Source organism: Mytilus edulis, chromosome 10 (assembly GCF_963676685.1).
Source record: "Mytilus edulis chromosome 10, xbMytEdul2.2, whole genome shotgun sequence".
Taxonomy (NCBI): Eukaryota; Metazoa; Mollusca; class Bivalvia; order Mytilida; family Mytilidae; genus Mytilus; species Mytilus edulis.
In genome coordinates this window covers 46,814,697-46,841,713 of record NC_092353.1, presented here as the reverse complement: position 1 = coordinate 46,841,713, position 27,017 = coordinate 46,814,697, and the positions used below count along the sequence as shown (strand labels likewise).

At 31.5% G+C, this 27,017-nt stretch overlaps 2 protein-coding genes across 2 annotated transcripts; both read left to right on the top strand.

Moving 5' to 3' along the window:
* Window positions 1–1,121: 1,121 nt before the first annotated feature.
* Window positions 1,122–3,147, top strand: LOC139491323 (uncharacterized). The gene is made up of 3 exons (XM_071278945.1): window positions 1,122–1,262; window positions 1,902–2,003; window positions 2,998–3,147. The coding sequence occupies exons 1-3, from the start codon at window positions 1,134–1,136 to the stop codon at window positions 3,130–3,132; spliced, it is 366 nt and encodes a 121-aa protein (XP_071135046.1). The 5' UTR covers window positions 1,122–1,133; the 3' UTR covers window positions 3,133–3,147.
* An 11,109-nt stretch (window positions 3,148–14,256) lies between these two features.
* LOC139491322 (uncharacterized) lies at window positions 14,257–17,096 on the top strand. Its single transcript, XM_071278944.1, has 4 exons — window positions 14,257–14,348; window positions 14,967–15,113; window positions 15,499–15,600; window positions 16,947–17,096. Exons 1-4 carry the CDS (start codon window positions 14,310–14,312, stop codon window positions 17,079–17,081), a joined length of 423 nt encoding a protein of 140 aa, XP_071135045.1. The 5' UTR covers window positions 14,257–14,309; the 3' UTR covers window positions 17,082–17,096.
* The last annotated feature ends 9,921 nt before the right edge of the window (window positions 17,097–27,017 follow it).

Here is a 27,017-nt window from a genome sequence, read left to right as displayed (position 1 = left end):
GTAAACAAGAAAACATTACACACAAATACTAAGTTTAGCACAAAATTTCTCATACAAATCCAATGGTTTAAAGGAGGGTCAGCGGTTTTTGATCCACTCCTGACATTATATTTCATGCATAGGATTTAATGTTTCATGAATTAGAATTACTGAAAAAGTCACATATTAAGAAAGATCAATACACTTAGTTCCAAAGTTTGTCACCTTTACACTTATAGAATTTAACTTAGTTCGTAGTACAATGAGAACTGACGCAGATTGATGTCAACAAAATCAGAACTTGTTACTATTTAAGGGTTTATCTACTAGGACAAACTGGTTAAACTTTGTATCTTTCTACTAGAGTATTTTGGTTTATTGGTATAAATACTATCACTAGTTTCATCTTTACTCTAAAGAAACATTCATTGTCCTACAGATACAATCAACATGATATTCACAATACTTTTATGCTGCATGGTCGGTCAGGTTAGTGTTTTTGTACATACTCTATACTTATACCTTTATTAATATAGATATAAGGAGGTTTGGTTTGACGGCAAATTGGACAACTACCCCCACATAATAGGAAACAACCATATAAGCTTCAAAACAGGTTAAAAAAAAAGGGGGGGGGGGTAATGTGTTATTTTTCATAATATGTTTTATTCAGGAGTTTGTTGAACAAAAAGCTTATTGAGCAGATGACAAAAACAAATTCTGAATCCAGACTCCCCTATACCTTATAGTGTTGATTATTGAAACACATTATTTGTTTAAAAGTGTTGAAAAACTAAAAAGAAATAAGTAAAATTGTTTTGACTCAGGAACCCCCTCCTCCCTCTTGAAGCCCCCTAAACCTACTACCACTTGAAATGTACATGTGGTGGATAATTGTCTCATTGAAAATCATACCACGTACTTTTTTATACGTTGTGTTTTTTTCTTTAGTAGTCGGCTATTAACATGATTAAGACCCTGACATACTAAATGTGAAACAGTTCAAACAGTATTGAGAAAATGCAAGAATTTTAACAATATAACATTTTTTTAGGGAGAGAGAAATAGCTGATTTGATTCGCTGCTTTGATTTAAAATAATTGGATACTAGTTTTAGATGTTAACATGTCTTTCAGTTTTTTGCTGCAACAACCATGAACCCTACCACAAAACATCATGCACACCACCATACCGGTACACATCCAACGCATGCGCATCGTACTCATCCAACAGTGGAACATCCCGTATTTGAATCGTTTGCATTTAGATATGATCCCAATATGGTAAGTACCCCATGGGAAATGCAATTTTTTTAAAAATTTATTTGATAAAAAGTAATTTTCGATATGATTTTATTTAGAAGTGACGTTTTGGTGATGTAAGATCCTGCAGTGTTCGGGATATAAAAGGAAACACAAGGGAAAAATAACGGACACAATTTGGAAGTGGTGTTAATGGAAAATTCTAAAATCTAAAATCCAAGCATATTTTATAAAGGCTATTTCTTTTCATATTTGAGTACAAATAGTTTTAAAATGTCATTCTTGAAAATTTTATAAAATCCATGTTATTTTTTCATCGTTTTTGAAAGAAAACAGGTGTCAATGCTAAATATTTTGAAAAATCTAGAGAGAATTATAACATACAAATAGGTACCGTTTATATTTTATTCCATTTCTTTTGCATTAATTATTTGTACATTTAATCCCTTTATGATTTTGTTTCTTTAAACATGCATCATTTCTTGTTAAACACACATGTTAGTATTTTTTTACATTAGGTCATTTAAAGGTATCTGTAGCACACTGCATTGATCAAGACAAGTAATTCAAATGAAAAAAAAACGACCTTTTATTTTAATTCAATAAAATGTTTACGACATAAAGAACGTTTCTTACAATCTAAAAATATCCTTTTTTCAGCACTTGATGCTTGCATCTCAACGTCATAAATGTTTCATTTACACAATGAATGGGCAAGAATCTACAGAAGTACACACACCACATGGACTTCATGAACTTGAGGTAGGTCATCCGAAAAAAACCTCTTAGGTTGTCAGAAGCAAAAGCCATTTAGAACTAAGGAAAACCAAACTTCTAAATGTTTAAGTTATTTCAAATAAGAATAAAAATCAATATTATGCAAAAAGTAAAATCACAAAAAAACTGAACTCCGAAGAAAATTCAAAGAGATAAGTCCCAAATCAAATAGCAAAATTTAAAGATAACAACTGACTTAGTACAGGCATGTAATAAATTGTGGAGTTAACCTGGTTTTCTAGCTAGCAAAACCTCTCACTTGTACTGATAAAAACAGAAAATTCCGCAATAGTTTCTACGTTACACATCTAGAACGATAAATTAAGGTAGAAAGGGTTACTTGTCATAATCATCTGTTGTTAGCATGTTGCAAAAGTATTATATTGGTGTAAAAAATATTTAACCAAGAATCATTCAATATACAATAGAAACATCAAATACTAAAAATGTCACCTAAAAGTAAAAGAAATGAAGAGTTTAAAATTTTCAGAAACATCCTTTTTCGAATCAGGGGCACATAATTATTTTTACTTTCATTTAACAATGTGTGCTTTTGTTACTCTTCAAGAAAAATACGGCCAAAAACATCCTAATTAAATTTTATAATTCGCTAGTATTACTTAAAAGCAATTTTCTAATTGAATATTGACCAATTCTCTTGTGAAGAATGGTCTCATTGGCAATCAATCCACATCTTCTTATTTTTATAATAGGAAAATATTTAACTAAACTAAATTGTTTTTGTTGTTACATTTGATTGAAAATTTTAAAACCCTTGAAGTAATAATTCATGATCATGTGCATCATGCAAACACCCGAAACATTATCTATTTCGTGTCTTTTTTGTTGTCAAACATCTTTTACTTTTGTTTAATTTCGTTATATGATAAAGAAGGAATGAAAATATATACCAAGAGACAATATAACACTGATTCATCAAATTATCTGACGTAATCCTAAAATACCTCTTTTATTTCAGAAATCGATCATCACCATCATAGATGACACATCAAGAACATTCAGTACCATGTCACATGATGCCGTAACGGCCGCTAGTAAAACATTTGCACATATATGCAATAAGAATGGAACAACAACATTTAAATTGAATTAAAATATAATATATTCATCTATACTGTTCTATATATTGACCGTAATCTTAATCTTACAAAAAAACAGGTCGAGAACTCTAGATTTCCTGACGTCAGAATATATTTGCATAGCAATTTCCCAAACACAAGGCCAATACGGCCTTGAAAAACTGACCAATCGAATCAAGGAAATGCAATGCATTGTGGGCTACTACGAGTTTACTACTACTTGAAAACACGTGGAATTAGTGTGACAAGTGTCAACTAATATAGTGTCTGGGACTCTCAAAATTAATGTTTTTGTTCTGCGAATATGTTTATTGTAAAATATATATCATAATCTTCAATTTACATGCTCAGATTAAAAAAATATTGTTTACTGACTTCACGATTCGACTCTCTTTTTCGCCATGTAAAAGTAGTTGAACAGGTGTTTTCCATTGTGATCAGTGACATTTTAGATGAATAGACCACTGTCTAGTATGAACAATTTTTCAGCTCTTTTAAACCTGTATAATGTCATTCCAAAAATATGTCTGCCTCGAAAAGCATGAAAACTGGCACTGAAAGACTTCAATCTGTACTGGATGTGTAAACTATTTCATCAGGACCTGTACTAAAAGTAAGAGCACCACAATATTCAGTATACTAAGTATTATTTAAACGGGACGTAAATAGCTTAACATACTTTGTATAGTCTCCTCCGTCGATACTTGTAAAGTAAGCAATTTTAGGTTCATTGCTGAAAGGTAAGCTATAAAAGGGACTAAACATCACATGTGTTAAGCAATTAAACAACAAAAAAAAAAAAAAAACAAAAAAACAAAAAACAAAAACAACGGCTTTATTAAATAAACAAAAGAAGAAGAAATGTATCCAATAAATAAAAGAAACATAATAGCTTCATTTCCAACGCTGCAATTTCCACAAAATACCACTTTGTCGCACATAAAATGGATAACATCATTAATGGATTTAATAAGGTAGGTAAACGTACGAGTCCGTTAAAAAAATCCTAGAATAAAATCGAACTTTGTAAAGACGAAAAACTAAATGAAACTACAGTTGCTGCTTCACTACCTTCAGAACAAAATGACCAGTTTGAAAGTCCTAAATACAGAAATATGTCAAAAATCAAGTATGCCTATAGATTTTGTTAATTAAGGAATGACTGTAATATTTTTTCTGTCTATGAAGAAATAACATAAAAAATTTGGTGCACACTGAATAACGCGCGTAGCGCATTATTTAACAGTGTGCACCACATTTTTATGTTATTTCGAATAGACAGAAAAAATATTAGTCATTTCTTATAAATTATTCTAAATTCCATTTTAAACCGTAGAAAACCATGAAAAAAAGGTCTTGTGTAGTTTCGATGAAATATGATGAATGATATAAGTTGTGATCATGTTCTGTAACTTTTAAATTTTCAAAATGAAAATATTACTTAATGTTCTACAGACGTTAGTAAATATATTTCATAATGAAAAATCGAACTTTCTGAAAGATGTTTGTATACAAAAATAAAGAGATGAGGTATGATTGTCCATTTAAGCTCAAATGAAGTGGATGTAAGTAGTGATAGGCATCTGTAATGCCTTCACCAATGAAAAATACCCACACCGTATAATCCAATATAATTGGCCCCGATTGATAAATATTCCTTGTGATTTAAAACAAAGAAATAAACACATTATTTTCCTCGATTTAAACTACTTTTAATCATAAAAGAAGGTACAATATCAAAAAATAAATTTTGTGAAATCTTTGAAAGTTAAGTAATCCCATCAGATCTTTAACAAACTTTAAGTCTTCGCCTTTTTACGAATACAAAATTCATAGGATCCTAATTTTTCTTTAACTATATATAATAGCTACCAGCTATACAAAAGTTGCTGAACCCCACTAATATTAGCACCGGCTATTATCGACGGCTATAACTTTTGGGTAATTGTATTTTCACTGTTGTTTCGCTGCGGTATGGTGGACGAATACCTGAAATCCTCGTGTCAATATCAAACATATTAATGGCTGTTCATCGGGTAATTCAAACACTTGTTTCTTTGCATAGAAACAACTTTTCGTTTATATGAGCATGCAACGAATACATTATATCACGAACTATAAATGTGGATACAAAAAAATGAAAAACTAAGCGATATTGATAATCCCGCATTGCATGAAAAAATGTGTTGTATGTGATATAAATACAATAGATAAGCGTTGATTCTTGAAAAAGAAACCATGAGCCCGGAGGGCGAATGGTTTGTTTTTCACGAATCAACGCTTATCCATTGTATCTATAACTTAAACTATTGTGTTAATGTCTTTTAAAAATTAATGCCAATACTTAATTAGAAGGTATTGTAAGTGAGTTTAAATAACCATGTAATCGTGTCAAACGATGGATTACAATAAATTACATATCACAATTTAATGGTTAAAAAATACAAATCTGTTATAACACAACATGTCTGCCCTTAAAGATATTCATACTATAAGGCATCTGAATATTGTCTGCTTTTACAAAATAAGATATATTCCAACTTATTTCTATTAAAATCGAAAATGGAAATGGAGAATGTGTCAAAGGGAAAACAACTCGACAAAGAACATATATATAGTGCATATAATAAGTATGTTTCCTAAATTTCTAACAAAAAGCCATAAGGCATATAGAAATCACTAAAAAATAAAGGTAAGTTTTTAAAACAATTCCATAAGTGAACAGAATTCAGTAAAATAGTCTATTCAAACTTAATGAAATTAGGCACACAAAAGAAACAAAAGAATATAATATGGAAAGTCCATTTCAGCGACTGATTTAGGAAGCGTTGATCCTAGAAAACGAATCCACGGTAAATGAATAGGATGACGTCACCACAATGATTTAATCCAGTAAATAACACGCTTGTTTGGTTGATTGTAAACACGTAGTAGTCCATCATACATTGTTACTCATTTAGTAGATTGGTCAAAAACCCAGGTAAAAATAAATTGCGTCACACGTAAATAAATAATTACATGTGCGGGGACATAAGTATGCTAATTCATGCATTTCCATATAAGGAAGTGTTCCCGACCTGGCAAAGGTTGATCACATATTCCAACTTGCTGTATTAAAATGTTATCTAAAAAAAACATCGATGTAAAAGTAGCTTGATTATATATTTCACCACCAAAATCAATTTTTCATCAAAGAAAAATAAGTTTTTTTGTGGGTTTATGGCTAGTTGACACCTTATCTGGTTTCTGTAAGTAATTTAAAAAAATGATAACCTTATGCTCTTAGTTTATAAATTTGGAATATGAATACACTTGTATTCTTTTGTCTGTAAATAGCGCAATGCTTGAATCTGATTTCTGTAAAACACCATCATCTGTAGAATTTGAAATTTCACAATCGTGTACAAAAATTGATCGTAATATCACATAAAGTTATCAAATACAACGCTTTTCTAGTTATTTCAACTCTACACAATACATGCATATGTCGATGAAGCAATGTTCCACCTCGTCCCTTATATAATACCTAATACAAATATGCAGACACACGACCATTTGCTCAACTTGCTGGTGTCTGCTTATCAACAACATCAACTACAGCTAGCATCACATTTCCTCTATAATACTCGTTATTCTGCCCATCAAGCGTTCTCCAATATTATCTTTTCTTTTCCTACACACTCAATCAATGCGTCATCTCATTTACATGTTTCATAGAAGGTTTTGATTTTATGTGATATATATAGGAAAACCTTCATTTTACAGACTATTGTTATAAATAAATAATTCTAAGCTTAAGTAGAACAGGCAAGATATAATGTCATCGTGTGCACTTTTTTTATTTTTCGACTTTTTTTCTCAATATTTGAGGTGTGTGAAGGATAAGTTATTTTAATCAAAATATGTCGTACCACCGGAAGCAGCAAACATTCAAAGAAAAGCATGATGTCATAGTATTACTTGTCGTTTTCTTTTGTCTGTATAAAGCGCAATGCTTGAATCTGATTTTTGTAAAACGCCATGTAAAGAACGATGTCATAGTATTACTATCATATAAAATAATGTGTGCTGTGTATGAGGTGGTTAGATTTCATATATGCATTTTTGTGCTTCGTCGTTTAATATTTGTTGGTTTTTATTGTCATTAAGATACTTCTGGTACTTGCACATCCTCACATTATTGTTTATGATATTCTCCTATTCCTGTCTTTAATGTTTGCTAATGTGCTTTCTGTTAATGTCTGCTTATGGTCGGGTTCTTGTCTCTTTGACACATTCCCAATTTCCATTCTCAATTTTATTTGTCTATCTGCCTTTTGATTTTGCCATTTGATAAGGGACTTTCCGTTTTGAATTCTCGTTTGAGTACAGTATTTTTGTGATTTTACATTTTGGACGCATGAAATTGATCACGTGTTGTATACTGTTTTATTCTAAAGCACTTGGTTTTACCTCTGCTGATGGGCTATCAGTCAAAAAAGGTATCATTAGCTCAGTAGTCATTACTTTGATACTGACATGATTCATAACTTATACAAAATTGTTCGTTTATAGATTTTGAAATTATATAGAAACTAAGTGATCCCAAGCATTAAATGATATCTCCTCAACAACACCTACCGTTTAGAAAACTACCAATCATACATAACCATTGGTGGCCTTCGGCTTTTGTTTGCTCTATGGTCGGGTTGTTGTCGCTTTGACATATTCCCCATTTCCTTTCTCAATTGTATGATACAAAGCAAATCGGCAAGCCTATATTAGACCAGGAATATAGATTACTAACGTTTTATAATTGTTTCATGTATTTTCTTTTTTTCTTTTTTAATCAGTAATTACACGTGTATTAATTACTTATTATTTAACATGTTTTCTGCAACAACAACAAAAAAATTGATTGAAAATACCATCATTACGTTTATTGTCTGAAATTGTACTACCTTTTTTTTATTCTGCTACACGTAACCTCAACACATACAAATCAGACAAGTCAACAGTCATGAATGGAAATAACTATACTTTTGACTAGGTGTATCAATTTTCAAGTAGAAATACCTTAATGTTAAATAATAAAATCTGGAAGTGCCCCTCAGACTAGACCCATGGGAAATATAATATATTTTCAGGTACCTAGGTTTCCTACACGAGATACTAGTTAGTCGTTATGATTTAAGTATCGTCGCTGCAAGTAATGTTGAGCACCAAGAATCAGACAACACACAAAATATATAAAACTTTAATGTAATATTCGCATAGGTCATTGTCGATCTAACAAAATAGAAACATATCTGGCCGAGGCAATGTCATTGTTTTACAGGAGAGATGTAACATATTCTGTCATAAACCGGTACAAGGAAAGTATTATTAACCTCGACATGACTAGATAAACTTATAGATTCAGGTATGACCTGACGACGAGATAAAACCAGTCGTGATATAAACAAATGTTCAAATTAACGTGAAAAAATTAAACTGAAAGATTCACGTTACACGTGAATGGTGTGAACAAAAGATGTTGGGCATTTACAAATGACAGAGGCACCCAATGGGGGAAAGAGGATCAACACCAAAAATGTCTTAATTATTGATGTTTAGGATAATATAAAGTCTGCACCAATAGTTTAGTTGATATAATATGTAAAGCAGTACGTAATCGCGAGTATGCTAGATATGTAAAAGCTGCGAATTAGTTAATACAATTAATCAATAATTGTGTCACAGATAGATAAAAGACAAAGTTTAGAAGAAATATTTTTGTTCATGGATTTTTTGTTTTGATTTTGTACATTGTGCATTTTTTTTTCCGTTTGTGTCTATGGCCTGGATCATATATTAAACTAAATTTTTAGTAAAATTTGAGGTGTTTTAAATCACTTTTTTGAAGCACATTAGCTTTCTACTAAATATAAATGAAAACAAACAGTCTGCCCAGATATTGTTAACTAATAACATATTCATATGTTAATGGTAGACACACTGTATCCCGCAATCTTGGATTGTACAATAGCAGTACATAACCGGATTTACTCTTTGTTTGAAATTAGAAATCTGAAAATTGTGAGACCGATTTGCAAATTATGTGTGTGTCTGTTTGTATAAAGAAAATAATTGATTGAATTGTATAATTCAATATGTTTCACAAATACCAAATATTTGTGTTTTTTGGAATAAATTTTAAAAGTTTTTGAAGGAAGAGAACTAAAGAAAATTATATAGCTAACGTCATGATGTTGGTAAATGCTGAGGTGATAATGATATTAGAAAATAGGAAGAGGGTGTGAACGCTGAACAAGTGAGAAAATACCAAAAGTTCCAATCAAAATACATAACACAGACAATGACAAAAACAAAAAAGTAAACGAGAAAACATTACACACAAAAACTGTAGGTTTACCACATAATTTCAAGTAAAAAAAACAATGGTTAAGAGAAGAGTTAGCGGTTTCTGATCCACTACTGATATCGTATTTTATGCATAGGATATAATGTTTCATGAACTAAAATTGTTGAAAAAGTCACATTTTAAGAAAGATCATTGCACTTAGTTCCAAAGTGTGTCACCTTTCCACTTCAGGTACTTTAACTTTGTACCTAGTTCAATGATAATTGACGCAGGTTGATGTCAACGGAATCAGAACTTGTTACTATTTTAGGGTTTATCTACTAGGTCAATCCGTTTAAATTTATATCTTTCTACTGGAGTATTTTGGTTTATTAGTATCAATACTATTACTAGTTGTATCGCAATCTCTATTTATTTACTTCTTCTTCGTATATCCTGCCAATTATAAAGACCAAGATGAAACAAAATTGTTTTACTTGTATTATTTATATTTAAACAATACTATATACATCGGATAGTTTTGAAATATAAAATACTATTGAACACTCCAACCCCATTGTAGAAGATACAAGTGCCATCCTATAATATATATACAACACTATCGTGCAAAGCAGGAGCAACGTTTACAAAAAAATGTATCCCGTCAGACATCCTATTGTCGTTGTGAGGATTGTGATGATGTGGGAGACAATGTTGACATTTTTTCTGTCCTCGATCCTGATTATGATAAAGAAAATCATTGAGATTTTAAAAGCTCTTATCAAAATATGAATCCACTGTCTCTTAATTTTTCTTGTCTACACAAAAAAGACCAATATGAAAATAAGCATCTATCATTTATATTAGTATTTGTCAAATGCATGCCATTTTGGAAGGACCAGTAGATTTTTCAGTCCACTGGTCCGCCTGTCCAATACACAAAAAAAGCATTACGGAACAAATATCATTTCTAGTTTTTCCTGCACAATGACGATCACTCAGACACTTTATGAACGTTAAAAGTGCAGAGAAACAGGCGATACCCTCTATCTTTTAAATGGTGTCATACAGGAGCAATACATTGACTATTGCTAACTTCCACTTTATTTACATATGGTGGATAATTGTGTCAATGCAAATCATACCACGTCTTATTCTTATACGTTGTGGGTATTTCTTTAACAAGCGGCTATGTGAAACAGATCAAAAGTGAAGACAAACAACGGAACATCAAAACACAACAAAAGAATTTTTCGAAAAGCAAATATCTTGACAGACAACAACCAACGACAATCACTGGACTGCGAGCTCTTGACTTGGCACAGGAACATACCTAAATTCGCAAGGTTATCAATCAATATCACATTAAAAAGTAAAATCACAGAAATTCTGAACTCAGAGGAGAATCCAATCGGAAAGTCCATAATCACATGGCAAAATCAAATGACAAAACACATAAAAAACGAATGGATAAGAACTGTCATATTCCTGACTTGGCACAGACATTTTCAAATGTCTGAAAATATAATGGTTGATTAAATCTGGTATTAAAGCGCTAAACCTCTCACGTTGATGACAGTCTCATCAAATTCCGTTATAATTACAATGATGCGTGAAGTAAACAGACATAATAAATAAAATAGTCAAAATATGGGTACAGCAGTCATCATCGTGTAACAATTTTAAAAGGAACTATTTAACAGAACACAAAAAAACATCTATCTACAAACACATTCATTAATTCGCGTGACTGACGTCAGAAAATGTAATACGTCACATAAATTTGTCGTTTAATGTATATATACAAACAATTAAAAAAATTTCATATGGGCAATGTTAGCATACAGGGTTAAAAATCAAAGTATGTAAGAATTAGTTTCAGAAATAGACCGATTAAGGTGATTTTAACAATTAACCGAAAATACTGAGTTAACTGTAGCAGGTTTTTTCTTTTGCAAAATATTGACAACAAACCGATATCATAGTGGTACATATGTTTTTATCATATGGTGAAATTGAAGAAGTCGACGAAAGTTGTTTTTGCAAGATTTCTTAAAAACTATACATAGAAAATGGGAAAGCCGTTGTATATTGTTGTATATTGTTGAAGGCCGTACGGTAACCTATAGGTGTTAAATTCTATGTCATTTTGGTCTTTTGTGGAGAGTTGTCTCATTTGCAATCATACCACATCTTCTTTTTTTGTAGTATATGGGAATAATCTTACGTAACTTGTCCTTGTTTATTCGCATGCTGAACATTTTAAGAAAATCAATTTAATATCCATCATAATTCTTCGAACAAATAGTGTAAAGTTGCCAAAGTATGTTTCGGTATTTCATCTTAGGTCGCGTTTTGTCATATATAGCTTGTCCAGTATTTTACACAAGTTAGGCTTTCATTTTGTATTTGTGTGTGTGTAAATCTAGATCGCGCACCGGACATATCAAACTTTTAAAGTGTTTTTTTTTCTTCAACCAACCCAAACAAAATAAAGCAGATATGTATTATAGGTATTTGATATTTATAAGATGCGAAACAGTCATTATGCAGACCAATATCATAATATGGACCGTTAAATAAGAAAAGTCCAAAATGAACCTTGAAATCTTCTAGTTTGTTTTGTTTTTACATCCAACTACCAATACTAACTAATTTTATGTAAACTGTATCATGTGTATCTGGAGTTTTAATAGTTACCTTAAACGAGTATGCAGTGTTGGTACGTTTTCTCAAAAAGAGAGGACATCATTTGAGCTAACAAAAATATCAGCAAAAAAGAAGGGGAAAATATAACGCAGTTCACACAATGATCTAAAGATAATCGAGGAAAAAACAACTCTTGATAACAGTAAAGAAAAAAAACCCATAATCATTAATTACACGCGTATTAATTACTTATTATTTAACAGGTTTTTCTGCAACAACAACAAAAAAGTTGATTGCAAACACCGTCTTTACGTTTATTGTCTGAAATTGTGCTACTTTTTGTCATTCTGCCACATGTATGCTCGACACAAGATAATGAAACCGTACCTACAAATACAAATCAGACAAGTCAACAGTCATGAATGGAAGTAACTGGACTTTTGACTCGGTGTATCAATTTTCAAGTAGAAATACCTTAATGTTAAATAATAAAATCTGGACGAGCTCCCCAGACGAGACCCATGGGAAATATAATATATTTTCATGTACCCAGGTTTCCTACACGATATACTAATTAGTCGTTATGATATAGCTATCGTCGTTGCAAGTTATGTTGAGTACCAACTAAGAATCAGACAACATACACACTATATAAAACTTAAATGTAATATAAGCATTGGCAATTTTCGATCTAACAAAATAGAAACATATTTGGCCGAGGCAAGGTCATTGTTTTACAGGAGAGATGAAACATATTCTGTCATAAGGAAAGTATTATTAACCTCGACATAACTAGATAAACTTCTAGATTCAGGTATGAACTGAAGACAAGGTTAAACCAGTCGTGATATAAATAAATGTTCATATTAACGTGAAGAAAACAAATTGAGAGATTCACGTTACAAGTGAATGGTGTGAAAAAAGATGTTGGGCATGCACAAATGACACATTCATCCAACGGGAGAAGGGGAATCAATATAAAAAAAAGTCTTAATTCATGATCTTTAGGACAATATAAAGTCTGTATCAATAGTTCAGTTGATGAAATATGTCAAGCAGCACATTGTCACGAGTAGGCAAAATATATAAATGCTGCGAATTAGTTAATACAATTAATATCAATAGTTGTGTCACAGATAAAAGAAACAGCTGATGTTGTTTTGATTAAGTTGAGTAGAAACGTTTTTGTTGCGTTGACTTTTCGTTTTCGTTTTGATTTTGTACATTGTTCATGTATTTTTTCTGTTTGTGTCTTTGTCCTAGATCATATATCAAACACATTTTAGTAAAATTTGAGGTGTTTTAAATACCTTTTTTGAAGCACATCACCTTCCTCCACAATAAAAATGAAACAAACAGTATGCCAAGATATTGTCATCTAATAGCATATTCATATGATTATGGTAAACACACTGTAAACCACCGTCTGGGATTGTACAATAGCAGTACAAAATCGGTCATGTTCTTTGTTTAAATTGGAAATCTGGAAAATGTAAAACAGATATGTTATTTATTTGTTAGACTGTTTGTATAAAGAAAATGATTGATTGATTGTATAATCCAATATGTTCCAAATATAATACCAAATAGTTGTGTTTTTTGGAATACATTTTTCAAGTTTTTGAAGGAGGGTACTAAAGAAAATTATTTTAGCTAACGTCATGATGTAAATGCTGAGGTGGTGATAATGGTATATGAAAATATAAAGAGTGCTTGAACGCTAATTAAGTAAGACCATACCGAGAGTTCAAATCAAAATACTTAAAATATACAATGACAAAAAAAAGGAATAAACAACAAAACATTACGCACAAAACTATAGGTTTAGCACACAATTTCTCGTCAAATTCCAATGGCTTAGAAAAGAGCAGCGGTTTTCTGATCCACTACTGACATCATATTTTATACCCAGAATATCATGTTTCATGAATTAAAATTGCTGAAAAAGTCACATATTATCAAAGATCAGTGCACTTATTTCCAATGTTTGTCAACTTTACACTTCAAGTACTTTAACTTAGTACTCAGTTCAATGAGAACTGACGCAGGTTGATGTCGACGGAATCAGAACTTGTTACTATTTAAGGGTTTATCTACTAGGTCACACCGAATAACCTTTGTATCTTTCTGTTAGAGTATTATAGTGAATTAGTATAAATACTATCACAAGTTTCAACTTTTCTCTAAAGAAACATTCACTGTTCTACAAATACAATCAACATGATCTTCACAATACTTTTATGCTGCATGGTTGGTCAGGTAAGTGTTTTGAAAATGTTTTAAACTGATACTTTTTTAATATCAAAATGAAAAGATTTGTTATGACGGAAAATGGGACAACTACCCCCACATGTAAGGGAACACACATATAACTTCAAAAAAGATTTAGAATAAGGGGGTACGAATTATTTTCTTATAATATATTATGTTCCCTAATTTGTTGAACAAAAATCTTTCGAAGCAGATGACAAAAACAAATTCTGAATCCAGATTCCCCCTATACCTTATAGTGTATAATTTGATTACAAGTAATAAAGTAAGTTCTCGAGAAAAATTGTTCTGACTCAGGAAAAAACACACCCTCTTGAGGCCCCTAAACAAAAGTTGTATTAGGCTAACGATTGAAATGTACATGTGGTGGATCATTGTCTCATTGACAATCATACCACGTACTATTTTAGACGGTGTGGTTTTTTCTTTAGTAGTCGGCTATTAAGACCTTGGCTTCTAAAATGTAAAAAGTTCAAACAGTATTGTGAAAATGCAAGAATTTTAATAATTTAACATTGTTTTAGGTAGAGAAATAGCTTTTGTTGATTCGCTGCTTTGATTAAAAAATAATGGACACTAGTTTTTATATATTAACATGTCTTTCAGAATTTTGCTGCAACAACCATGAACCCTTCCACAAAACATCACGCACACCACCATACCGGTACTCATCCAACGCATGCTCATCGTACTCACCCAACAGTGGAGCATCCCGTAAAGGAATCGTTTGCATTTAGATATGATCCAAATATGGTAGGTACTCCAATGGAAAATGCAATTATTTGTTAAATAGATTTCGATATGATATTATTTAGAAGTGACGTTTTGCTGATGTAAGATCCTGATGCAGTGTTCGGGATACAAAAGGAAACACAAGGGAAAAATAACGCATATAATTTGAAAGTGATGAATTCCAAAATCTAATATCAAAGCATATTTGATAAAGGCTATATCTTTTCATATGGTTTAGAATGAAATCTTTGAAAATTTTATAAAATTCTTGTTTTTTTCCCTCATTTTTGAAAGAAAATAGTGTCAATGTTAAATATTTTGAAAAATCTAGAGAGAAAATTCATTCAATAAAATGTTTAGGACACAAAACACGTTTCGTACAATTTATAAATATCTTTTTTTTCAGCACTTGATGCTTGCATCTCAACGTCATAAATGTTTCATTTACACAATGAATAAGCAAGAATCTACAGAAGTACACACACCACATGGACTTCATGAACTTGAGGTAGGTCATCCGAAAAAAACATCTTAGGGTTTGAGAAGCAAATAACCATTGGAACTAAGGAAAACCAAACGTCTAAATGTTTAAGTTATTTCAAGTTAGAATAAAAATCAATATTATGCAAAAATTAAAATCACAAACGAACTCCGAAGAAAATTCAAAGAGATAAGTCCCAAATCATATGGCATAATCTAAAGCTCAAACACATTAAAGGAATGGATAACAACTGTAATTTTCCTGACTTGGTACAGGCATGTAGAAAATTGTGCGGATAACCCGATTTTATAGCTAGCTAAACCTCTCACTTGTACTGATGAAAAACGAAAATTCAGTTATAGTTTCTACATACACGTCTAGGACGATAACTTAAGGTAGAAAGTGTGACTTGTCATAATCATCTGTTGTTGACATTTTGCAGAAGTATTATTTTAGTGAAAAAATATTTAACCAAGGATCATTCAATATACAACAGAAATATCAAATACTAAAAATGTTTACCTACAACTACAAAAAAATGAAGTGTTTAAAATTTTCAGAAACAATCCTTTTCGAATCAGGGGCACATATTTATTTTCAATTTCATAATACAATGTGTGCTTTTTTTACTCTTCAAGAAAAATACGGCAGAGAACATCATGAAAAAAAATATATTTCGCTAGTATTAATTAAAAGCAATTTTCTCATTGAATATTAACCAATTCTCTTGTGAAGAGTTATCTCATTGGAAATCATTCCACATCTTCTTATTTTTATATATAAGAAAATAATTAACTAAACTAAATTGTTTTCTTGTTACATTTGATTGAAAATGATCCCTTGAAGGTATCGTCCCCGAAGGTATGACCAGCCCAGTAGTCAACATTTCGGTGTTGACATGAATATCAATAATGTGGTCATTTTTACAAATTTACTGTTAACAAAACTTTGAATTTTTCGAAAAACTAAGAATTTTCTTATCCCAGGCATAGAATACCTTAGACATATTTGTCACAACTTTTCGGAATTGTGGATCCTCAATGCTCTTTTACTTGTTTGGCTTAAAAAAATATTTTGATATGAGCGTCACTGATGAGTCTTATGTAAATGAAAAAATGAAACACGGGTCTGGCGTACTAAATTATAATCCTGGTACCTTTGATAACTAATTATAATGTATGATCATGTGCATCATGCAAACACCCGAAACATATATAATTATCTATTTCTTGTCTTTTGGTAGTCGATCACCATTTTTTGTGTCAAATTTTTATATATATATATATAGGAGTGTAAATATATACCAAAAGACAATATAACATTGGTTTATCAAATTATTTGACGGTAACTCTAAACTATCTCCTTCATTTCAGAAAACGATCATCACTATCATAGATGATACATCAAGAACATTCAGTACCATGTCACATGATGCAGTAATGGCCGCTAGTAAAACATTTGCACATTTATGCAACAGAAATGGAACAACAACATTTAAATTGAATTAAAATATAATGTATTCATCTAAGCTGTTCTATTTATTGACCGTAATATTAAGCCTACACATAAAGCAAAGGTTGATCACCCATTTCATCTTGGTGTGTTTGAATATTATCTATTGATTTGTTGGATGTAAAAGTAGCTGGATTATACATTTCATAATCATAACCAATGCTTTATCAGAGGTAAAAAAGTTTTTTTTCGTGAGTTTATGGCTGGTTGCCACCTTATCTGGTTTCTGTTAGTATTTTAACAAAATGACAACATAGTGGGCTTAGTTTGTAAATTTTGAATACGAATACGCATGTCGTATTCCTTTGTCTGTAAAAAGCGCAATGAATGAACCTGAATTTGTACAAAACCATCACCTGTAGAAGTTGAAATTCACAATCGTTTAAAGCAAATTGATATATCATTGATCATAATATCACATAAAGTGAACAAATACAACCATTTAAAATTTTGTTCAACTCTACACTATATACGCAAATGTAAATGCACCAATGTACCACCTCTTCTCTAAGCTAATACCCATGAAAGTTGCCAGACACACGACCACTTATTCAACTTACTGACGTCTGCTTGTCAACAACACCAACTATTGGTATTATCACAATTCCTCTATAATAATGCTCGTAATTCTGCTCAACAAGCATTCTCCAACAATATCTTTTCTTTCCCACTACATCCAATAATGTTTCTAATATACCATATTCTTGCAATAGGCTAAATATATTTTGTGTATAATATGGTTGTAAAGTTATTAGGTTTAACCGACCTTCATCTCATTTAGATATATCATTGATGGTGTTGAGTTTATGTGATATGTATAACAATTTTCATTTTACAGACTATTGAGACATAAATTAATCATTCTAAGTAGAGCAGGCAAGATATAATGTCATTGTGTGCACTTTTATTATTTTTCGAACTTTTTTCTGAATAATTGAGGTGTCTGAAGGATAAGATTTTTGAATCAAATAACTCGCGGGAAACATTCAATGAAAAGAACGATGTTATAGTATAATGCTCATCTAAAATAATTCGTGCTATGTATGAAGTAGTTAGATTTGATATATGACTTGTTGTGCTTCGTTAAATATTTGTTGATTTGAATTGCTAGCAAGATACTTGTGGTACTTGCACATCCTGTCATTATTGTTTATGTTATTCTCCTATTCTTGTCTTTTGTTTTTCCTAAAGTGCTTTGTCTATATGCCTTTTAGTATTACATCGAAAACTTGTTTGTTGCTTGTCTATGATTTTGGCTATTTGCTTTGTCTATATGCCTTTTAATGTTACATATATAACATGGCTCTGTACTTAAACACTCCGTTTTTGTGTTATTGTACTATGGTAAATTTGTGTATTCTTGTCTTTAATTTTTGCTAATATGCTTAGTGTTCATGCCAGTTTGTGCTTTTTTGTTACATATTTGTATGTTTTTTAGTATAACACAATGTTGATTTCTGTATTTTTGCATTCTTTATCTATAATATCTGTTTGTTTTATTCAGCACCGTTGTTAATATAATTTAGTCAACCATTTTCTATCTAAGAAAATGCCTGTATCAAGTCAGAAAATTGACAGTTCTATTCGAATCTATTCGTTTGATGTGTTTACAAATCTTAAAAAAAAAACTATACCCGATTACTTTACCTTAAGCTTTAAGTTACTTTAAGCTACACCTGTTATTTCTTATAATTACACCAAGTCTATTGCATCCAAGATTTTTAACCACAAGAGAGTTTTAGAGGGCTTTAACCTCAAAGATGTGGAATCCAAGCCTCATGTTCATCGTAACAGTACAATTATAGTTAAGCTGGTCATGTTATTACTGGTGACCTTGGCATCGTTAATAATGAACAACTAAGAGAGTTGTTAGGCAAAGGATCGAAATATATCCTCCAGTCCATCAACTGGAAAAAGAACTTCAAGTTAATGATGGATGCAGTTGAAGACTATGCAAGAAAATGGGTAAAGCGCGAACCAGACGAAGCAGAACTGGACACTTTGTCTGAATGGATCAAATCTATTCGCTCATGCATTCAAAAACTACGAAGCAATATGAGTACTAGAGATACTAGCCCTTTCAAGAATCCGGATGTTGTGGATGCTTTATCCTCTTTGCATGATAAATATGTCGTTGTTCCAGCAGATAAAACCTCAAATAATATTATCTTGATACGTAAAAAAAACATAATTTGCAATGTCTAACAACAGAGCTTGGAATAAATATAACTACTGGTAACCCTACATATTCTTTAACATCATTTATCAAGTTTTGTACAAAATCATAAATCTGTCCTTCTTTCTTTTGGTATCAACATCAAAGAAAACGAAGAAAATTTACCATCATTATACTGGATACCTAAATTACACAAAACTCCATATAAAGAACGATACATAGCTGGGTCTTCAAAATGTTCGACTAAACATCTTTCTAAAGTACTAAATACTTTTCTTTCTACAGTTAAAGATGGGCTTTAAAAATATTGCGATGAGATTAATTCTACCAGTGCTGCTAACCATATGTGGATTCTCAAAAATTCGAAAGATCTACTGCTTAATCTTCGATCACAATCTTTACAATTTTGCGGCAACATAAAAACTTTTGATTTTTCTACGCTTTGTACTTCTATTCCCGAAGTTCAGTTGAAAGATCGACTTCACCATCCCATTAAACAGAGCAAAATGCTAGACTTTTTGATCGACAATAAATTTGTTGAGTTTGGGGGATTTATATTTCAACAGACAGTCGGTATTCCAATGGGTTTTTATTATGCACCCTTATTGTCCGATTTGTTTTTGTACTCGTTTGAAGCAGAATTCATTGTAAACCTTCTAAAAGACAGAAAGAAAAAGGCACCTTGCGAAATTTTTTTATTTTACTTTCCGATATATTGATGATGTTCTATCATTGAATAATCCATATTTCAGCCCATACTTACATCTCATATATCCCAGTGACTTTGAAATTAAAGATACTACTGAAACTAGAAGGACTGCTTCATACCTTGATCTTTTCCTCAATATTGACGCAGATGGACGACTCCACACGAAAATCTTTGATACACGGGACGATTTCACCTTCCCAATTATCAATTTCCCATTTCTCAGCAGTAACACACCCTCTGCTCCTTCGTATTGTGTTTACATATCCCAATTGATACATTATTCTCGTGCTTGTTTACACTATACGGACTTCATATATAGGAGTGTGCTCCTTACGCAAAAACTGCTCCAACAAAGTTATGTCCTTTTTTTTACAATTTCAAATGTGACGTCACTTTGCGTTGATGCCTTGACTGATTCGGTTGTGTCTATTTTTTTTAGTTGGATTGTGTTTGATTTTCTTTTTCGAACTTTTGGTCCTCGATGCTGTTCAGCTTTGTATTTGTTTTGGCTTTCAAACTTTTATATCTGGGCGTCACTAGTAAATCTTGTGCGGATAAAACGCACTTCTGGCGTATTAAATTTTAAGGCTGGTGCCTTTTGTTAGCTATTATTCGTGTATTTCTTTTCCAATGAGTTCTTCTATTTATTTGTATTGTAGTCCTGTAATGTTGTGTTGTCATTTTAATGTTATATTTAACATGGCCATAAAAGAGAGAGGTTTGGCATGCCAAAAAACCAGGTTCAACCCACCATTATTTCTTTTAACAAATTTCCTGTACTATTTTAGAAATATGGTCATTGTTATATTATAATTCGTTTCTGTGTGTGTTATATCTTAACGTTGTGTTTCTGTTATGTCGTTTGTTTCCTCTTATACTTGAGTTGGAATTCACATTATTATAAGACGTGTCACGGTACTTTTCTATCCCAAATTCATGTATTTAATTTTGATGCTATATTTGTTATTCTCATCGGATTTTGTCTTATGCTTAGTTCGTTTCTGTGTGTGTTTTATTTTAATGTTACGTCGTCATTCTCCACTTATATCTAATGCGTTTCCCCCGGTTTTAGTTTGTGACCTGAATGTTTGTTTTTTTCTATCCATTTATGAGTTTTGAACATCCGTATACTACTGTTGCCTTTATTTTTGACCCTGTGATGTTGCCATTTGAATAGGGACTCTCCGATTTGAATTTTCGTCGGAGTTCAGTACTTTTGTGATTTTACATTTTGGACGCATGAAATTGATCACGTGTTGTTTTCAGTTTTATTCTAAAACACTTGGTAGATACCTCTGCTGATAGACTATCATACCAAAAGGGTATCATCAGCTCAGTAGTCATTACTTTGATACTGACATGATTTATTACTCATACAAAATTATTCGTTTATGGATTCTGAAATTAGATAGAAACTAAGGTTAAAGTGATCTCAAGCATTAAATGATATCTCCTAAACAGCACTTACCGTTGAGAAAACTACCAACCGTACATGACTCATTGATGGCCTTCGGCTGTTGTCTGCTCTTTGGTCGGGTTGATGTCATTTTGACACATTCCCCATTTCCTTTCTCAATTTTAATGATACGTAGCAAATCGGGAAACCTCTATTAGACCAGGAACATAGGTTACTAACGTTTTATAAATTTTTCATGAATTTACTTTTTTTTCTTTTTAATCATCAATTACACGCTTATTAATTATTTATTATTTAACATGTTTTTACAACAACAACAAAAAGTTGATTGAAAACACCGTCGTTACATTTATTGTCTGAAATTGTGCTACTTTTTCATTCAGCTACACGTAAGCTCGACACAAGATAATGAAACCGTACCTACAAATACAAATCAGACAAGTCAACAGTCATGAATGGAAGTAACTGGACTTTTGACTCGGTGTATCAATTTTCAAGTAGAAATACCTTAATGTTAAATAATAAAATCTGGAAAAGTTCCTAAGACAAGACCAGTGGGAAATATATTATGCTTCAAGGTACCCAGGTTTCCTACACAAGATAATCATTCGTCGTTATCATATGACTATTGTCGCTGCAAGTAATGTTTAGCACCAAGAATCAGACAAGACACAAACTATACAAAACTTTAATGTAATATTAGCATTGGCCATTTTCGATCTAACAAAATAGAAACATATCTGGCCGAAGCAAGGTAATTGTTTAAAAGGAGAGATGTAACATATTCTGTCATACACCGGTACAAGGAAAGGATTATTAACCTCGACATGACTAGATAAACTTATAGATTCAGGTCAGACCTGACGACAAGATCGAATCAGTCGTGATATAAACAAATGTTCATATTAACGCGAAGAAAATAAATTGAGAGATTCACATTACACGTGAATGGTGTGAAAAAAGAGATGTTGGGCATTCAAAAATGACACAGGCACCCAACGGGAAAAGGGGATTCAACAACAAAAAAGTCTTAACTAACGATGTTTATGACAATATAAAGTCTGCACCAATAGTTCAGTTGATATAATATGTCAAGCAGTACGTTGTCACGAGTATGCAAAATATATAAAAGCTGCGAATTAGTAAATACAATTTATATCAATAGTTTTGTCACAGATAAGAGAAACAGCTGATGTTGTTTTGATTAAGACAAAGTTGAGTAGAAACATTTTTGTTGCGTGGATTTTTTATTTTTATTTTGTACATTGTGCATTTATTTTTTCCGTTTGTGTTTATGACCTAGATCATATATTGAACTAATTTTTGAGTAAAATTTGTGGTGTTTTAAATCACTTTTTTGACACACATTAGCTTTTTACTAAATGTAAATGAAAACAGTCTGCCCAGATATTGTTATCTAATAACATATTTATATGTTTATGGTAGACACACTGTATCCCGCAATCTTTGTTTGTACAATAGCAGTACATAACCGGATTTACTCTTTGTTTAAAAATAGAAATCTGAAAACTGTGAGACCGATTTGCAATTTATGTGTGTGTATAAAGAAAATAATTGATTGATTGTATAATCCAATATGTTTCACAAATACCAAATATTTGTGTTTTTTTGGAATAAATTTTTAAAGTTTTTGATGGAGGGTACTAAAGAAAATTATTTTAGCTAACGTCACGATGTTGGTAAATGCTGAGGTGATAATGATATTTGAAAATAGGAAGAGGGAGTGAACGCTGAACAAGTGAGAAAATACCAAGAGTTGCAATCAAAATACATAACACAGACAATGACAAAAATAAAGTAGTGAACGAGAAAACATTACACACAAAAACTGTAGGTTTAGCACACAATTTGAAGTAAAAAAAACAATGGTTTAGAGAAGAGTTAGCGGTTTCTGATCCACTACTGATATCGTATTTCATGCATAGGATATAATGTTTCATGAACTAAAATTGTTGAAAAAGTCACATTTTAAGAAAGATCAGTGCACTTAGTTCCAATGTTTGTCGCCTTTCCACTTCAAGTAGTTTAACTTTGTACTTATTTCAATGAGAATTGACGCAGATTGATGTCAACGGAATCAGAACTTGTTACTATTTAAGGGTTTATCTACTAGGTCAATCCGTTTAAATTTATATCTTTCTACTAGAGTATTTTGGTTTATTAGTATGAATACTATCACTAGTTGCATCGCAATTTCGATTTATTTACTTCTTCTTCGTATATCCTGCCAATTATGAAGACCAAGATGTTACAGAATTGTATTTACTTGTATTATTTATATTTCAACAATACTATGTAAATCGGATAGTTTTGAAATATAAAAAAATATTGAACATTCAAACCCCATTGTACAAGATACAAGTGCCATCCTATAATATATATACAACACATGGTAAAGAAAATCATTGAGATTTTAAAAGCCCTTATCAAAATATGGATCCCGTGTCTCTTTTTCTTGTCCACACATAAAAAAAAAAACAATATGAAAATAAGCATCTATCATTTATATTAGTGTTTGTCAAATGCATGCCATTTTGGCAGGACCAGTAGATTTTGCTGTCCACTGGTTCGCCTGTCTAATAAATAAAAAAGCTTAAATTCGTCCCAATAACGGAACAAATATCATTTCTAGTTTATCCTGCACAATGACGATCACTCAGACACTTTATAAACATTAAAAGTGCAGAGAAACAGGCGATACCCTTTATCTTTTAAATGATGTCACAAATGCGCAATACATTGACTATTGCTTACTTCCTTTTTATTTATATATGGTGGATAATAATGTCAATGCAAATCATACCACGTCTTATTCTTATACGCTGTGGGTATTTAACTAGTGGTTAAGTGAAACAGCTCAAACGTGAAGACTAACGACGGAACATCAAAACACAACAAAAGAATTTTCGAAAAGTAAATATCATGACAGACAACAACCAACGACAATCACTGGACTGCGAGCTCTTGACTTGGCACAGGAACATATATAAATTATACAAGGTTACCAATCAATATCACATTAAAAAGTAAAATCCCAAAAATTCTAAACTCAGAGGAGAATCCAATCGGAAAGTCCATAATCACATGGCAAAATCAAATGACAAAACACATAAAAACGAATGGACACGAACTGTCATATTCCTGACTTGGTACAGACATTTTCAAATGTAGAAAATGGTGGATTAAACCTCGTTTTAAAGCGCTAAACCTCTCACGTTGATGACAGTCTCATCAAATTCCGTTATATTTACAATGATGCGTGAACTAAACAGACATAATAAATGAAATAGTTAAAATATGGGTGCTGAAGTCATCACCGTGTTACAATTTTAAAAGGAACAATTTAAAAGTACACAAACAACATCTATCTACAAACACATTCATCGATTCGCGTGTCTGATATCAGGAAATTTAATACGTCACATAAATTTGTCTTTCAATGTATATATACAAACAATTTAAAAAATTCACATGGGCAATGTTAGCATACAGGGTTAAAGAATCTAAGTATGTAAGAATTAGTTTCAGAAATAGACCGATTAAGGTGATTTTACACCTTAAGAATTTTAAATAGCAATATGTAAAGAAACTATAATCAAAATTCAACCGAAAATACTGAGTTAACTGTAGCAGGTTTTTTTCTTTTTCAAAATATTGATAACAAACCAATAACACAGCGGTGCATATTTTTTATTATATGGTGAAATTGAAGAAGTCGAAGAAAGTTGTTTTTGAAAGATTTCTTAAAAACTATACATAGAAAATGGGAAGGCCGTTGTATATTGTTGTATATTGTTGAAGGCCGTACGGTGACCTATAGTTGTTAAATTCTATGTCATTTTGGTCTATTGTGGAGAGTTGTCTTATTGGCAATCATACCACATCTTCTTTCTTTTTTATAGTATAAGGGAATAAACTTACGTAACTTGTCCTTGTTTATTCGCATACTGAACATTTTAAGACAATCAATTTAATATCGATCATAATTCTATGAACAAATAGTGTTAAGTTGCCAAATTCTGTTTCAGTATTTCATCTTAGGTCGCGTTTTGTCATATATAGATTGTCCAGTTTTTCACACAAGTTAGGCTTTCATTTTGTATTTGTGTGTGTGTTAATCTAGGAAGCGCATCGGACATACCAAACTTTTAAAGTATTTTTTTTTTCCCAACCAACCCAAACAAAATATAGCAGATATGTATTATAAGTATTTGACAATAGCGTAAGCTACAAAACAGTCATTATGCATATCAATATCATAATATGGACCGTAAAATAAGAAAAGTCCAAAATGAACCTTGAAATCTTCTAATTTGTTTTGTTTTTCACATCCAAGTACCAATAATAACTAATTTTAGGTAGACTGTATCATGTGTATCTAGAGTTTTAATAGATGACTTAAACGAATATGCAGTGTGGGTACGTTTTCTCAAAAAGAGACGACATCATTTTAGCAAACAAAAAAGTCACCAATAAAGAAGGGGAAAATAGAACGCAGTTCAAACAATGATCTAAAGATAATCGGCAAAAAAACAACTCTTGATAACAGTAAAGAAAAAAAAACCCTCCTCACTGAAAATCACAGATAAAACATTGTCTTAATCAAAACAACATCAGCTGTTTCTTTTATCTGTGACACAACTATTGATATTAATTGTATTAACTAATTCGCAGCTTTTATATATTTTGCATACTCGTGACAATGTACTGCTTGACATATTTTATTTTAATAGATGACTTAAACGAGTATGCAGTGTGGGTACGTTTTCTCAAAAAGAGAAGACATCATTTGAGCAAACAAAAAAGTCACCAATAAAGAAAGGGAAAATAGAACGCAGTTCACACAATGATCTGAAGATAATCGGCGAAAAACCAACTCTTGATAACAGTTAAGAAAAAAAAAACCCTCCTCACTGAAAATCACAGATAAAACATTATAACAATTATCAATTAAAATGCACGAATTTTAATAATTTAACAATATTTCAGGGAGAGATAATGTAGCTGATTTGATTCGCTGCTTAGTTCAAAACTAGGAATTAATAGCAGAAAAAATTGGATACTAGTTTTATATATTAAACATGTCTTTCAGTATTTTGCTGCTACAACAATGACCCCTACCACAAACATAACACACATCATCATACTGGTACTCATCCAACGCATGCGCATCGTACTCACCCAACAGTGGAACATCCCGTATTTGATCCGTTTGTATTTAGATATGATCCAAATATGGTAGGTTCCCATAAATGTAAATACAATTATCTATTAATTTTATTCTATTTAAATGGATTAAGATATGATGTCATTTAGGAATGACGTTTTTGATGATGTTAGATACTGATGCAGTGTTCGGGTTACAAAAGGTCACACAAGGGGAAAATAACGGGCAAGCCCAGAAACTGGAAGTTGTGTAGATGGAAAGCTCCAAGCCTTTATGATAAAGGATGTTCGCTTTTCTTGTATTTGAAATTTTGTCAGATAATCGGAATCCTCTTGTTTTATCCATAATTTGAGTATAAATATTTACAAATGTCTTCTTTGAAAACTACATAAAATCCATATCATATTTAAGCCAATGTTAAATATAAACTAATTTTTATTTT

Excerpts from the sequence above, each read along its gene's own strand:
- LOC139491323 (XM_071278945.1), top strand. The coding sequence starts at position 1,134 with ATGAACCCTACCACAAAACATCATGCACACCACCATACCGGTACACAT. Across the intron at positions 1,263-1,901 it reads TTAGATATGATCCCAATATG|CACTTGATGCTTGCATCTCA; the intron begins GTAAGTACCCCA and ends TCCTTTTTTCAG. Across the intron at positions 2,004-2,997 it reads ATGGACTTCATGAACTTGAG|AAATCGATCATCACCATCAT; the intron begins GTAGGTCATCCG and ends CTTTTATTTCAG.
- LOC139491322 (XM_071278944.1), top strand. The coding sequence starts at position 14,310 with ATGATCTTCACAATACTTTTATGCTGCATGGTTGGTCAG. Across the intron at positions 14,349-14,966 it reads TATGCTGCATGGTTGGTCAG|AATTTTGCTGCAACAACCAT; the intron begins GTAAGTGTTTTG and ends CATGTCTTTCAG. Across the intron at positions 15,601-16,946 it reads ATGGACTTCATGAACTTGAG|AAAACGATCATCACTATCAT; the intron begins GTAGGTCATCCG and ends CCTTCATTTCAG.